This window comes from Microtus pennsylvanicus, chromosome 5 (assembly GCF_037038515.1).
Source record: "Microtus pennsylvanicus isolate mMicPen1 chromosome 5, mMicPen1.hap1, whole genome shotgun sequence".
Taxonomy (NCBI): domain Eukaryota; kingdom Metazoa; phylum Chordata; class Mammalia; order Rodentia; family Cricetidae; genus Microtus; species Microtus pennsylvanicus.
Genome location: NC_134583.1, coordinates 136,186,052 through 136,199,971, shown reverse-complemented (window position 1 = coordinate 136,199,971; position 13,920 = coordinate 136,186,052). Strand labels below are relative to the sequence as shown.

Here is a 13,920-nt window from a genome sequence, read left to right as displayed (position 1 = left end):
GACTCTGGAATGTTCTCACTTTCGGAAGAATTTAAAACACAAAACTTGCATTGGTAGTTCTATGAACACTGAAAAAACAACAACAAAAATACTCAAACCAAACCGACAACCCTCAGATGACACAGGGACATTGGTCCCTCCTCGCCTTGGTGGGCGAGCATGGCACGGAGGCTCTGCTTAATGTCATCAGGGCTCGTCTGGAAAAACACTCCACTGTGCCTCAGATTTACAGCCAGAGTTCTGTGCTCCACACGCCAGGCAGGCTTAGGAATCTCCCGATTCCAGAGGCACACCATGTGTTTCTGAACAAACATACTTGACTTGAAAGATGCATAAAGATTAACAGACGAACCCACGAAGATGCCAAGTGTTCCTGGGCTGGCCGCCCCATGCTTACGACAGCTCTGCTGCCTCTGGGCCCACTGGGCTTCTGCTCATATCCAGGAATGTCAACAGCGCTCCCCCATTTTTTGTTCGGTTTTCTCGAGACAGGGTTTCTCTGTAGCTTTGGAGCCTGTCCTGGAACTAGCTCTGTAGACCAGGCTGGCCTTGAACTCACAGAGATCTGCCTGACTCTGCTGGGATTAAAGACATGTGCCACCACCACCAGGCTAACAGTGCTCCCTTTATAGGTGGAAGAGCTCAGCCTTCAAAAGCTGCCTCAGCCCCACACAGCTCATGGCGGATGCTCTCTAAATGATCCCACGGCAGGGGTAACGGCCACCACACAGGCACTTCTGTCTCAGGAACACCCAAAGAAAATGTGATGTCAGGAAGTACAGCAAGAACTGATTGGATAGATGTCCTAATTAATGTTTTCCTATCGAATAGAATGGGACAGGGCTTGGAGATGATGAGTCAGTGGGTCAAGTGTTTGCCCTGCAACCTTGAGGACCTGTGTTCAATCCTCCAGAGCCCACAGTCCACTGGGGAGACAGGTAAGAGGATCCCTGGGACTTACCGGCCTGTCGGTCTAGAAAAATCAGCAACCTCCAGGCTCAGTTTCTAAGCTAACCAACCTCAGCTCAAAAATCAAATTGGATCACTCAAGTAAGGTGATAAAATGAAGAATGACTGAGGAAGATCCCTGCCGTACACACACACACACACACACACACACATGCATACACACTCACACACACATTCACACACACACACATACATACAAACACCCCACAGTACAGATCACAGAGCTTTTCCCTCCTTCAAAGCAATTACGAGAATCTTAACTCTCTTTAAAATTTACCAAACCAACTCATCAACACATGCATACTGTGTTTTCACCAGGATTTTCTAGAGTTACCCAGATAGTGTTCCCAAGTTCAATGTATAAACTCCATTCAAGTGTACCGAAAACACTCACACTTAGCAGAGTCAGCCCTTACACGATGAGGGATCCTAGGCTGAGGTACTGAGAGCCGTCTGAACTCCTGACTTCTCAGACAGAATCTGCACAAAGAGAAGCGTTTACATGTAAAGCGCTCTGGAGGTTTGGTGGGGCGAGCAGACCACGGAGAACAGTGATGCCTTTGGTTCACTTCACCGTGGGGTGAAGAATTTTATTTCCAGTCAAAAGGTTTATAGCTGAGGATACATTGCATAATTTGGCCACAGAGTTAACGGTAGGGTGTGACATTGCATTAAATTCCCGAAGTCTCTAAAATTCAAATTTGCAAGTTTTAAGAACCATGTGGGGTTGGCGGTGGATGAGGCTGGACAGCTCCTCCACACTGGCGCTGACCGCTGGAAGCTGCAAGGGGCGCGCAGGTCTTGTGCGCTTCACTTTCCCTGTCCCGGCTTTCTCTAGTGACAGCTGCTGCGGATTAAATAGAACGAGCAACTGCTTCATTTCCAAATGACTAGATCTTTGTAATGACCCAGCTTGGCCAATTTATTATTTCATGGGAAAAAATGAACATGTAAAGTGTCCAACAGAAGTTGATAAAATTACTTGATTGCTTTTAGGAGACATTTACAAATTCAGCTCAACTGGTTTTCTGGGAGAAAATGCTCTGGGAAGTACCAATGACCAACCCTCCCTCTCCCACCCAAACCCCACAGGCTGTAGAGAAAATTACTAAAACTATTCTACAAATTCATCTGATTTGGGGTGCATGGAAAATAGAGTAAAATTATCATGCCAACGTAAAGAATATATTCTATATTCCAAAGGCTAGTTATCAAAATAAGACAACCATGGTTAGATTCCACCTAACTATGTTTTATAAGATGCAGCTACATATTCTGTGGTCATTTATCTTACATATTACACTTGATTCTCATCAAATTAAGCTATGTATACATGGAATTTGAAATAAATATTTGATATTGCAATAGGGTCATATTCTGCTACTGTACAACCATGGCATGCAAGTAACTAGGCATTAATTGTAAAGTTTCATTGCCTTCCAATATTCCAAAGAACATGAAAAGTGTGTCTACAGTACTTAACGTGGATAGACACAATGACTCCCATGTTAAACAAAAGTACAGCGTGTGCAACAGCTTTGGGATCTTGTTCTCATCTCTCCTGTGAAGTCAACCACCACCACTCCAGACTGAACATCAGTGAACTCCAGTCTGTATTAGCACACAAATGACAGTTCCAGGCAAGAGCTGGCCTTTGTGTTCTTCTTTCTACTGTTACTCAGGGCTTTGTGTCATTAGGGACGTTTTGGATGTGGCCAGCAATGAATTTGTTTCTGTGCTGTGCACACCTCACAGCCGGGTGTGACTGTACCGGAGATGGGGAACTTGTGATGCTCGCCGGACAGACTCTGGTCTGCTTGCATTCTACAGGAAGGAGTTGGTAGCAGGGAACACGGAAGGCGTCACCTTTGAGGTCCATTTTGTAATACTTGTAAAAGGTAAATAAAATCTAGCGAGTAGAAGAAGGCTGGGAGAAAGCAACACATTCTAGTGACGACTCAGAGGAACACGCTGGCCTGGCACCGCGCCATGATGCCCAGGCAACCGAAGCATCACCACTGGGACCAGAATCTCTGTTATCCAATGGTTGTTCTGGCTGCTGAACTGGAGGCTCTCTGTGGAAGGAGGGGACACTGATCGCCAGTCTTCTTCGTGCTCTGTCCCCCACGCTCGAAATTCTAACAAACTTCCTGTGACACACGCATGCAGACCAACTCTCTGGTCCGATTGCTGCAGTCTCAAGTTGACTCTGGATACTACGTGGTCATGTGGAGAATTTAAACACATGACCTACAGCTTATTAAATAAAAGCCTTGCTTTCATATTCATGAGAGACAACAACAATTTCAGCTGCCATGTTCTCTTCCTTTCCTACTCATATGCAAATGACCTACGTTTGCTAATGAGGCAAAACTGTACCATTCAAGCATTATAAAATGTCTTTCTTTAAAGTCTTGGGATATAAACAGTTGGTTTATATGAATTACACATTTCCATCTGCATTAAGAAACAATATACATCTCTTTCCATAGTAAGTTATGTTAGCTCTAAGCCTACGAGAGCCATAAAAACTGACTATCACTTGTGACCATCAATACAGCTACTTTTAAAAAACTCACTGGCATTCTTTGGCCACTTGGGACATTGCCCACTTAGAGGGAACTGTACGTGGGCCCTGGATCATAGGATATTAACATCTGTAAAACCCAAGGCCACAGAACAGCTCTAACGGAAGCCATTTGTGAAGTAAACCAGCACACAGCACAGAAGGGGTCTCCAATCAGACACAAGTTCCTTGCCGTGTGGAGAGGTGTTTCCGGTTGCGGACTCCAGAGGTCTTGTCTTTATTATCAGAAGGCTTCTGCTGTGAGATGTCTATCAGGGCACTGGCGATAGCAAGGCCTGGAAAGGAAGGAGAAAGGGATTTAGACGTCCACACAGATATCTGGTGTAACTGGAGGGTTCTCGTGCTGTCTGGTCCTGCAGCCACTTTTAAAAAAATCACTCAGAGGCTTAGTATTATTTACATATGTTTTAGCTTATTATTAACTAGCTTTTACAACTTAGTTTATATTTTATCATGAGGCTCGTGGCTTGTTAACTCACATAGCTTCTCTGGCAGCTGCTGGTGTCTCCCTGACTCCGTCTTCTTTTTTCCTGTATCTGATTGGATTTCCCACCTAGCTATATTCCGCCTTGCCATAGGCCAAAACAGCTTCTTTATTAGCCAATGGTAATGAGGTATATTCACAGCATACAGAAAGACTTCTCACATCAGTCTGGAATGGTCAGGGTGACTTTGGATAAAGTTAACACACTCAGCCATGAAGTCCTCAGGAGATTCCTGATTATCTAGCGTTGAACAACACACACAAGAAGAACAAGAAGCTAACCGACAACACTGAGCAACTGAGTCAGGGCTTGAGGGAACACTGCAGTCAGCAGTGGATACCACTGCTCACCTCGCCTCTGGGTTTGAACATTTTATTCTGGATGGACTGGGAATCTCCAAGGTTACCATTTGGTTTTTGCTTCTATAAACAAGCTCATTAGATGTGTCTTTTAAAGGAGGCTTGGAGCACTGCTAATTTTCTGGAAAAGCTGAACACTGACACAAGATTATCACTTGAGGGTGTTGGCATGGCTATTTTCCTTCTATAGAGTCCTAGAATTCTTGAATAAAACAAAAACATTGCCTAAAATTCCCATCCTTTACTTTAAGGCCAGAACACGTGTCCTCGCTTCAGACTTGACTGAAGGGCCCAGAGGTCTTGGTGCGTTGACTTTGAAGTGAGTTGACCCTGTCCTTCATCCTCACGGGCGCCTTCAACGCTGCTTCTCAAGGAAGATCTTTACTTTGGGTTTTATCCCACACGAGATGTTACTGAATCATACCATTCTCATGGGTCAGTTTAGTCTACATAAGCTTCAAGTCGGATTTTGCAAGAACAGAACTCAGCTATCTAAGCAGAAAGAAATGACAAGAAATGACCATGGGATCAAGGAAGACCTGTGGAAGAAAGGTCACCTGACCTTAGAAGGGGAGGCCATCGGGTTCCCTCAAAATAGATTTCGGTAATCTTCCACCCACCTGAGTGAAGCTGAGCCGGGGCGGAAGCTTAAGTCCCCACTTAAGACGGTGAACAGTGGAGAGAGGTGAGCAGGCTTTCCTGCACAGGGAGGCAGGGTGGAAGAGGGAGGAGGTGAGCTCATGACTAGACAGGATCTGTTTGGAAGGGTACACACTCACGGACATCTGGAGGCAGTATAGGTGATGATGGAGGAGCAACCATGGCCAGACAGAGAAGGAATTCCAGTTGCAACCACAAACATTTACTCTTCAGGGGCAAAGTGGCCTTCAGAATGCTAATATCACCCTGAAATCTTTTAGGGATACTACAGGCTGGAACTTGAGGAAAACTTGTTCTTGCTCTTTGACATGCACATATGCCCTCCTGGGGTGTCAGAGATTGTGGTGTAGGGTTTACCATGATACATACTTTATTTCTTTACTTCATGGATGTGGAAGACTTATTTAAAAAAATCGCAGCCTTGGTTATGCTAAAGTTCAGATGGAGCAGATCTCAAGTTTCCTTGGGCCTCCTGGCACACTTCTGTGATAATTTACAACTTCCCGCTAGTTTGCTCCTGGCACCGACTTATCCAGAGACAGGCAGATGCAGGAAGTGATATGCAACTCCTTTACTGTGGGCATCGATGACTAACACTGATTTTGATGATTACTACATCTGAATAGGAAATCACGCCAGTGCTCTTAAAAATACTTTTTCATTTCCATGTAGCTCCAAATGTCATTCCTCTCACAGTGGGCCTTATCCCAGGAGTGAAGTAAAAAGCTTCAGATGCCAAAACGGGACATTCTCTGCTAATTCCCCATTGTCACGGTGTCTTTGTATCTGGGAGTACATGACGTCCAAAACCCAATTTAAGTACCGTCTCTCACAATACTCTCAGTTTACCCCAGGATTCTGAAGCTTGGGAATACATAGAACTGAAAATTCGCAAACCTTATTTTAGTTAATATGATAAGATAGAAAATCAGGCTTACTTTTAAGGTGGCAGCTTTTTGTGCTTTCCTATGCAAATGAACAATTAAGTCCATTTACAAACAGCACAAAGCATGCTGGGAACCTGGAAATCCTCTTGGTAGTGGTATCTGAGTGCTGTCCACCCTGTAGAGTTCTAGCGGACATTCAGAGCACCTTCACCTTGTGCATAGGTTGTAGGTTAAATGACATTTCATTCAGGGTTAAGCTTGACTCCCTTATGGAATCTCATGGCTTGTGACCCATCAGGAGTTCATAATTGAAGTTATGAACAGTACAACGGACAAAGTTATTTGTGCTTGTGCGCCTTGAACGTCAAATATAAGGGCTTTATTTCTGACTTTGCATTTCTCCTATTTGATAGAGGGTAAAGTTTATAATCACCAGCTGAACCCAGAAGTTGCCAAGTCTTCATCCTATGGCCTTCAAAGGTGAGGAACTGAAACAGGCCAGGTCTTCCTGCAGGGCAGGGACACAGGATGTGGGGAGGCTTAATCCCTAGCTTTAGGTGGGGCATTCTTTGTTCTTCTGCCTTCTGCTTTCATTAAATGACAAAAAGAAGTCAACTTAGTAGCTTTCAAAGGAGGAATGCTATCTTCCTCCACCCCCTAACAAGCTCCTTGTGAGGGACAGATTGAACCTGTGGATCTATAGACCTTAAAGAAGCTCAGGCTGTCACCAGCTGCCTGTTCAGAACACCAGCCTATGAGCCACAAGGAGCAGCCAAGGATGCCAGTGAGCAACAAGCTGTAGGAACGCAAGCAGCTCTCCAAGTTCAGGAATGACCATCTTTCCAAACAGTTAGGGCTTACTGAATAACCAGGCAGCCCCCATAAGCCACGTCTTCAGTTCCAGTGTAGGACAACTGGAGAAAAGAAATGTTCACCCTAACCAAGTGTGCAGGACACCACCTCTCCTCAGCTGATCCACAGCTCCTGTAAGCCAGCACTCCCCGATGTAGACATAACAGCACAGCATTCCTCCTGTCCTCTGAAAGCTCACCACTCCCACTCCAAGGCCTGAAGGCAAGTCTCGCGCTGAGGGATGGTGGCTAAGTCCCTCCCAACAGCAAGCTCTTGAGGTGCACAGCTTTTACCAGTTTTCATTTCCACACTGGCAGTGAGAGAGCTACAGAGATGAGTAACCTCAGCTCTTTTCCGCATTTAAAAGAGGCACACACCAACAAAGCAATGGGTTCTGAGAGGGGCCCGGCTAGGGGTTTCCTGGGCTGACCCTCTGCCATGTGTCATGGGAGCGAGCACACCACGCTACCCTGCGCAGTGGTGCGTGCTGATTCCGTTAAAATCAGTCACTCCAGAGAATCATTTTTCAAAACGTCACCCCAATCATCTGATGGAATCCACTTATTGTGTTCTTTAGGCCTCCAATACTTCCTTGTTATCAAGGCAATACAATTAGCTGTGGGAACAATTCATTATCTTAGACTGGCGGTCTAAAGGAATTTCATTTACCATGTCACGGAGGCGCCGGCACTTTGGGCTAGTAGAATGCACATCAATATACACCCATAGGTTCAATAAAAAATGCTAGGGTTCAAACATTTACTGTAAGCCTTAGCTCTTTGTACTTTTAATTCGTAAACACCAGGCACTGTGACATGTTGTTTAAATTCCAAGTCTAAACCATGTAAGTAAGAAAGCTCACCCCCTGTGTCCCCGTCTCCCATGACTCCCCGGCATTTCCAATGTATTGCCCTGGGTCACCCAGGTGGGGAAATTTCATCAAAATTTCCCTTGGCAAATGGGCTTGGTCCGGCACACATGGTCCTGGGAGCCAACAGTCACCATGTCATTTTCTGAGTGGGAAGAACAACGACCAAGATTAGACTGGGCAGTAACCTCAAGTCCGTTTGCTTCCTGACTTGTCTGTAAGCACGTGCAAATCTGTCTGGAACAGAAAGGAACATAAGTAGCTGATCATCTAACAGCTAACGGGCAAATACATCTTCTTCAAACATTAGAGACACGTCAGGAGTTTCCTTATTGTTTGTGAAACCATGGTTTTCCCCATGGAAACGGAGTGGTAACAGCAGACTCTGGCAGCCACAATGTCATCATAAAAGCAGTGATGTGTGTTTCTTTACAATCATGCAGGAACAATTAATAAGTCCAGCCATAAATGTTGCACGTCAAATGAACCTGCTTTGGAAAGAGCATTCCGGCGTCATGCCCAGACATGGCGCTTACGATTTCCAATTGAACAGAAAGCTTGAAAAAGTCATTCATTTTGAAGCGCTTTCCTCCCAGGTCTGTGTAAAAGCAAGCACCTCTATATATTTTAATTTTCCAGGAAAACAGCTTCATTAGGCGTGAAAGGTTAATTGCAGGTTTAAGTGGAGTTCAGAGAAGGGTGCGGGGTCTGCGGCGGATTGCACAGCCTGCTTCGGGAAGACGGAACGAGCGCTATAAAGCCTGTGCCCCGCGTGTGCCCCGCTGAAATGCTTTACTACCTCATTTACTATCTGTCTTCTTTTACTGCCTGTATTTGTAGTTCTTCTAAACCTTTAATGGCTACAGTTTTATTTCACTGTAATCAGATTTAAATGGAAATACCATGCTGGGCTGTTTAAATGTTTTCCTTCTGATTCTATACAGCTACCCACTTGTGAGCAGAGCCTCAGTAATCCGTCACATGATTAAGAAAGTGACTTTGGGAAACTTTGCTGTCACACAGCCTCCGCTGCCTGTTCGGCACGGCTCCACTTGCCAACATTCAGCCATGGCAGGATGCATAATTAGAAAAGACGCATTTCCATTTTAATTCATCTGTTGGAAGGCTAGCGCAAGTGAAGTCATTATTAGGCAAAACTCCAAAGGTTACATTGTTGAATAAAAATTGAAAGACTTCAAGTGTTCCAGACGCTGGGATGACAAATGGATCAGTAAGTAATGCTTGTCTGAGCGCTTAGAGGAATGTTTCCCCTCACCTGCTGAAAACCACTGGCCGCCACAGATGCCAGTGTTTAAATACAGGTGATCTTTGTATTCTGTTTACAAAATGTTATTTGGCCTTTAACACATGATAATATTGTGTAATTTCATTTAAAGGCACAGTGTTTGAATTATAGAAAATGTAACCCTATTAATCCCATGACACCCGATGCAGCATTCTATAACTCTGTTGAGCATGTTTTTGGCTTTGTATGATATCATCCCTCCTTGCCTGGAATGTGCTGTCTCAAATCATTGAAGTGAATTCCCATGATGCTTAGCAAGCGGGGCTTCCTCCATTTCTCACCAGTTCTAATTTTAATTATACTGTAGGAAATTTTATTGGGTTCTTTTATATAATTTTTATTTTTAGAGTCATGACATGTAAAAAACCCATCCTTTACCACATCAACTTTTTGGGCTTGGAAATAAATCTGGAACTTAGCTGAGACTTCCCTCTTCTCAAGCCAACGGAAGCAACCGTTCTGTAGAGTGCTCTTGGGGCAAAGGGTGGAAGACTGTGAGTTTGAGGAACAGTCGAGTCTACATAAGATCCTGTGTCAAAACAAACAAGACCAAGACCCCAAACAAAATAAAAGTTTGAATATAGAATAATCCCTCATTTTAAGACCAGTAATCCTTAATTTCAAAGTGTTTATCACAAGTTGAGAAACTGAAAAATGGCAATGTTGTGACAATGCCATATTGCATTTGTCTTTGTGTAGAGACATTGTATTTTAGTGTTTCTTAACTAAATAAAATTATGTACACGGGAGTGTTATGTAAGCTGTAAGGTACTATCCAGAGTTCATTAGTAAACTATAAATGCTTCAAAAACTCCCAACCCCGACACATCAAGAGGTTATCTGAAGAGCAAGTCACCTCGTCGGGAGGGATTCCTTGAATGTCTGCTATCCACAGGAACTGCCGCTCTCGACCCTAAGTGACAGCTGTCAGAGACCTGATCATCAAGAGCATGAAGTCTTTTGACCAATGGTGAAGAGTGTATACAGAGGACTGTTCCGAGTGCCTCCACCCAAGAGTGCAAAACTGGTAGTTATCTGAATTAATGCCTCCCTGAGGACTAGCTTTTGTGGAACCAGAAGAGTCAAGCAAGCTTTCAAAAGACGAAGCAACCAAGAGTCCTGCACAGCTCTGATGCTTGTGAATACAACACTGGCCAACATGGCACGATCACCCTAAGAGTGCAGTCGTGGCAAGAATCTTGGCAGTAACCAACAGCTTTCTAACCGAACTCAAGACCTGCTCAGCAAGATAGATCGTACCCGGTACTGGAAACCTAGCCAGCTATCTGGGCTAGTGAAGTCATGGACCTTGGTGGACAGCCTACAACCACCACTTTACCAACCCGGCATAATACCTAAGTACATTCTAAGTATTTGTCCTTATCCCCACAGATAAGGGTAGTCCTCACCCCACATCAAGGAAACTTCTTTTTGCCACAGACAGAGACCATTACAAAAAATCACATCCAATCAAAATGCAAAGTTGTGGAGCCCAGTCCAACGGATACATCTACAAAACACTTCAGCACCCACGACAGGGAACATTTTGGAAGAGGAGCACCGGCAAAATTATAACGGCCTGAGGATCAGGGAGTTTGCTATGAGACTGTGTCTCCTGGTAATGTCAGAAGCTACACCCATACAGTCTTACCAACATGACTGCTGAATGCGGACAAGAGAGGATAAGTCCAAGTGGATGAGGGAAAGACCATGAGGCTTCAACCCCACACAAAGAACTGCAGGCAACTAAGGAACGCTGACGGGGAGAAATCATCTCCCTAGAGTGATGTGGGAGTGTCATATATCAATCTGTTGATTTCATTGGCTAAGCAATAAAGAAACTGCTAGGCCCATTGGATAGGCCCACCCTTAGGTGGGTGGAGTAAACAGAACAGAACGCTGGGAGGAAGAGGAAGTGAGGTCAGACCCGACAGCTCTCCTCTCCAGAGCAGACGCCTTCATAGAGACGCCATGCTACCTGCTCCAGGGAAGACGCACGCTATGAAGCTCCGACCCAGGATGGACATAGGCTAGAATCTTCCCGAGATTCTGCTTTTGTTTTCACAGAGGATCAGACCTTGTGGATTGCATTTATCCCGATTTGGTATGATGGACCACGTCCTCCTGAAGGGTTGCTGTGAACATCTTCAGAAAATTGCTTTGCTCAACTGCCAACTGAGATGAAACTAGCACACAGGTTATACCAAGAAAGACCTAATTAACGACGCCCCCATTCAGCAGGAAGCAGTTTGGAGAGAAAAAACTGCGCCCATGTTCCCAAATATGGTTTATAAAACGTTCTTTTACATTTAAAGGGGGAAATGATATAGGTATGAATAATTTGCATTGGTATGGATTTTACAGTCAATTTTGTTATATGTATATGTATTTCTAATCTTGAATAAGGTGTTGTGATTGTGTAGTTCATTTTTAAAATGTAATGTATAATAGGAAATAGAGGTTACTAATGGATAATCATCGAAATTAGTAAAGCTTGTAGTCATGTTAGTTAGATTTTCTAGATATATATATAGATATATTTTGGATAGACATTCTTCATATCTCTCAAAGATTACAGAATAGGACATTTAATATTTTAATAACTGAGGACTTTTCATGACAATGAGACACTCTGCTCCTGGCAGCACCAATCTACTTCAAGAGGAAGATGGGCATCGAAGAGGCTCGTTATGGAGTTTGATAGCCATTTGGGCAAGAAACTGCTCTTGCCTGGACTATTGCATAAACTGGACACAGAGAACCCACAGAGAGAGGACTACTGAACTTGCCTAAGGTGAGATGATCTTTCGGGGTTCCTGATTCATGAAAGAGTCTGCGAGACATTCTGCAGGACACAACATATAGTGACTGAACTGCCTTTGAATTTTCCTGCTTTATGGAAATGTCTCTGGATACCATGGGCCTGAAGGCTGAAGATGGATGCCCCAACGGTACAGAGGAACTTTGGTTGACTGTCCAGGCAGCGAGATGTCTCTGTCATTTCTAGAGTTTTAAAAGTTGCTTTTTTCTTATTTGTTTATGTAGTATTGTATCTTTCTGGAGTCTTTGATGGAGTTAAGAATAGTTAGTTATAGTTATAGTTTTCCTTAGTTATGATAAAGATTATTGTAACTTTTACTTGATAACTGTTTCGTTATGTGTAATTTTGCTATGTTAAAGTTAAAGCCTTTCTTTTTTGTTTAAACAGAAAAAGGGGAAGTGATGTGGGAGTGTCATATATCAATCTGTTGATTTCATTGGCTAAGCAATAAAGAAACTGCTAGGCCCATTGGATAGGCCCACCCTTAGGTGGGTGGAGTAAACAGAACAGAACGCTGGGAGGAAGAGGAAGTGAGGTCAGACCCGACAGCTCTCCTCTCGGGAGCAGACACAAGAGAGACGCCATGCTACCTGCCCCAGGGAAGACACACGCTATGAAGCTCCGACCCAGGATGGACTTAGGCTAGAATTTTCCCGGTAAGCGCACCTAGGGGCGCTACACAGATGATTAGAAATGGGCTAAATTAATATGTGAGAATTAGCCAGTAAGGGCTAGAGCTAAGGGCCAAAGCAGTGTTTAAATGAATACAGTGTCTGTGTAATTATTTCGGGGCATAAGCTAGCCGAAGCCGGCGGCTGGGGTTTTGGGGACACAGCCCTGCCGCCGCTCCTTATTACTACACTAGAGAAGGGTACAATTGGTTTTCCAATACCAAATTACCAACACTGAAAAACATATGTACAAGTGACATTATACAGACTGGACAGGTTTTACACACACACACACACACACACACACACACACACACACACACCTGCGCAATGTGCGTGCAACAACAATTAAAAGAGGACATGAATAATTTGAAAGGGAGCAAGGAAAGGTATATAGGGGTTGGAGAGAGGCAGTGTATGGGGAAATGATATAATCATATTATCTTAAAATAAAAGAAATATCAGTCATCACCATCACCACCACCACCATCATCACCATCATCATCACCACCACCACCATCACCACCATAATCACTGTCACCATCATCATCACCATCACCATATCATCACCATTATCACCATCATCACCATCATCATCACCACCGTCACCATCATCATCACCATCATCATCATCACCCTCACTTTCATATGCAAAGTGTCAAGGCAATCGGAAGGAACAGAGAAAACAGTGGGAACTGTATAACTATAATGCTGTCTTGTGGCTGCATTCATTCATTCATTCATTCATTCACAAATTCATTCATTCAAAACCAAGTGTGATTCCGAGTTGAAATGCCAGATAAGAGGGATAACGCACAGAAAGACAGACAGGAAGACACACAGACAGCACCTATAAGGACAGTGAGTTGATTGCACAGTTCTCAGGGTGAATTCTCCTGATGCTGGAGAGAGGTCAGTGAGAGGGTTTGTGAGGACATGTGTGACTCGCGTGTGCGTGACTCGTGTGTGTTGCAGATGCTTTAGGGAACATGAAAGTCGGCGAATTCACTGATAACAATGCACCAGCCAGCATCGCACAGAGAGAGCATTGTGTGCATTAATGTTGCTTGAGTTATTTCAGATCCGACTAACGATTAACTTGCGACTTCCCAGTTAAAACACGCCTTTTCATTCACCCTCTAGGCTGCTCCTCAAGACCATTCTGTTGAAGTGGGTCAGGGAGCTATTTTTACCCTGGCTTCACAGATGGCCAAAATGAGGCAGAGTTTGTAAATGACTAGTTAGTTCACACAGCTGGTGGGGTGCAGGGACCTGAACTCCCTGCCCTGGATCGTGGGACCCCAGCTCTGTTCACTTTACAGGAGAAGAGAGGAATCTGGGGCTTGAATACAGACATCCACGGCAGGATTTTGAGCCAAAAGAAAAAGCAAAACACACTGTTAGCGAGGGGAAATCAGTATGGTCCAAGGCGTAATTACTGTCGATGATAATAAG

The 13,920-nt window shown here is 44.2% G+C and overlaps 1 protein-coding gene across 2 annotated transcripts in view; it reads right to left on the bottom strand.

Annotated features, from left to right (window-relative positions):
- Positions 1–1,528: 1,528 nt before the first annotated feature.
- Atrnl1 (attractin like 1) overlaps positions 1,529–13,920 on the bottom strand; it is a 597,040-nt gene continuing 584,648 nt past the window's right edge. For both annotated transcript variants that reach the window (XM_075974528.1, XM_075974530.1), the window contains one exon: positions 1,529–3,831. In XM_075974528.1, coding sequence (XP_075830643.1) covers positions 3,710–3,831 — 122 coding nt within the window. In that variant the 3' untranslated portion in view covers positions 1,529–3,709. The remainder of the gene's footprint in view (positions 3,832–13,920) is intronic.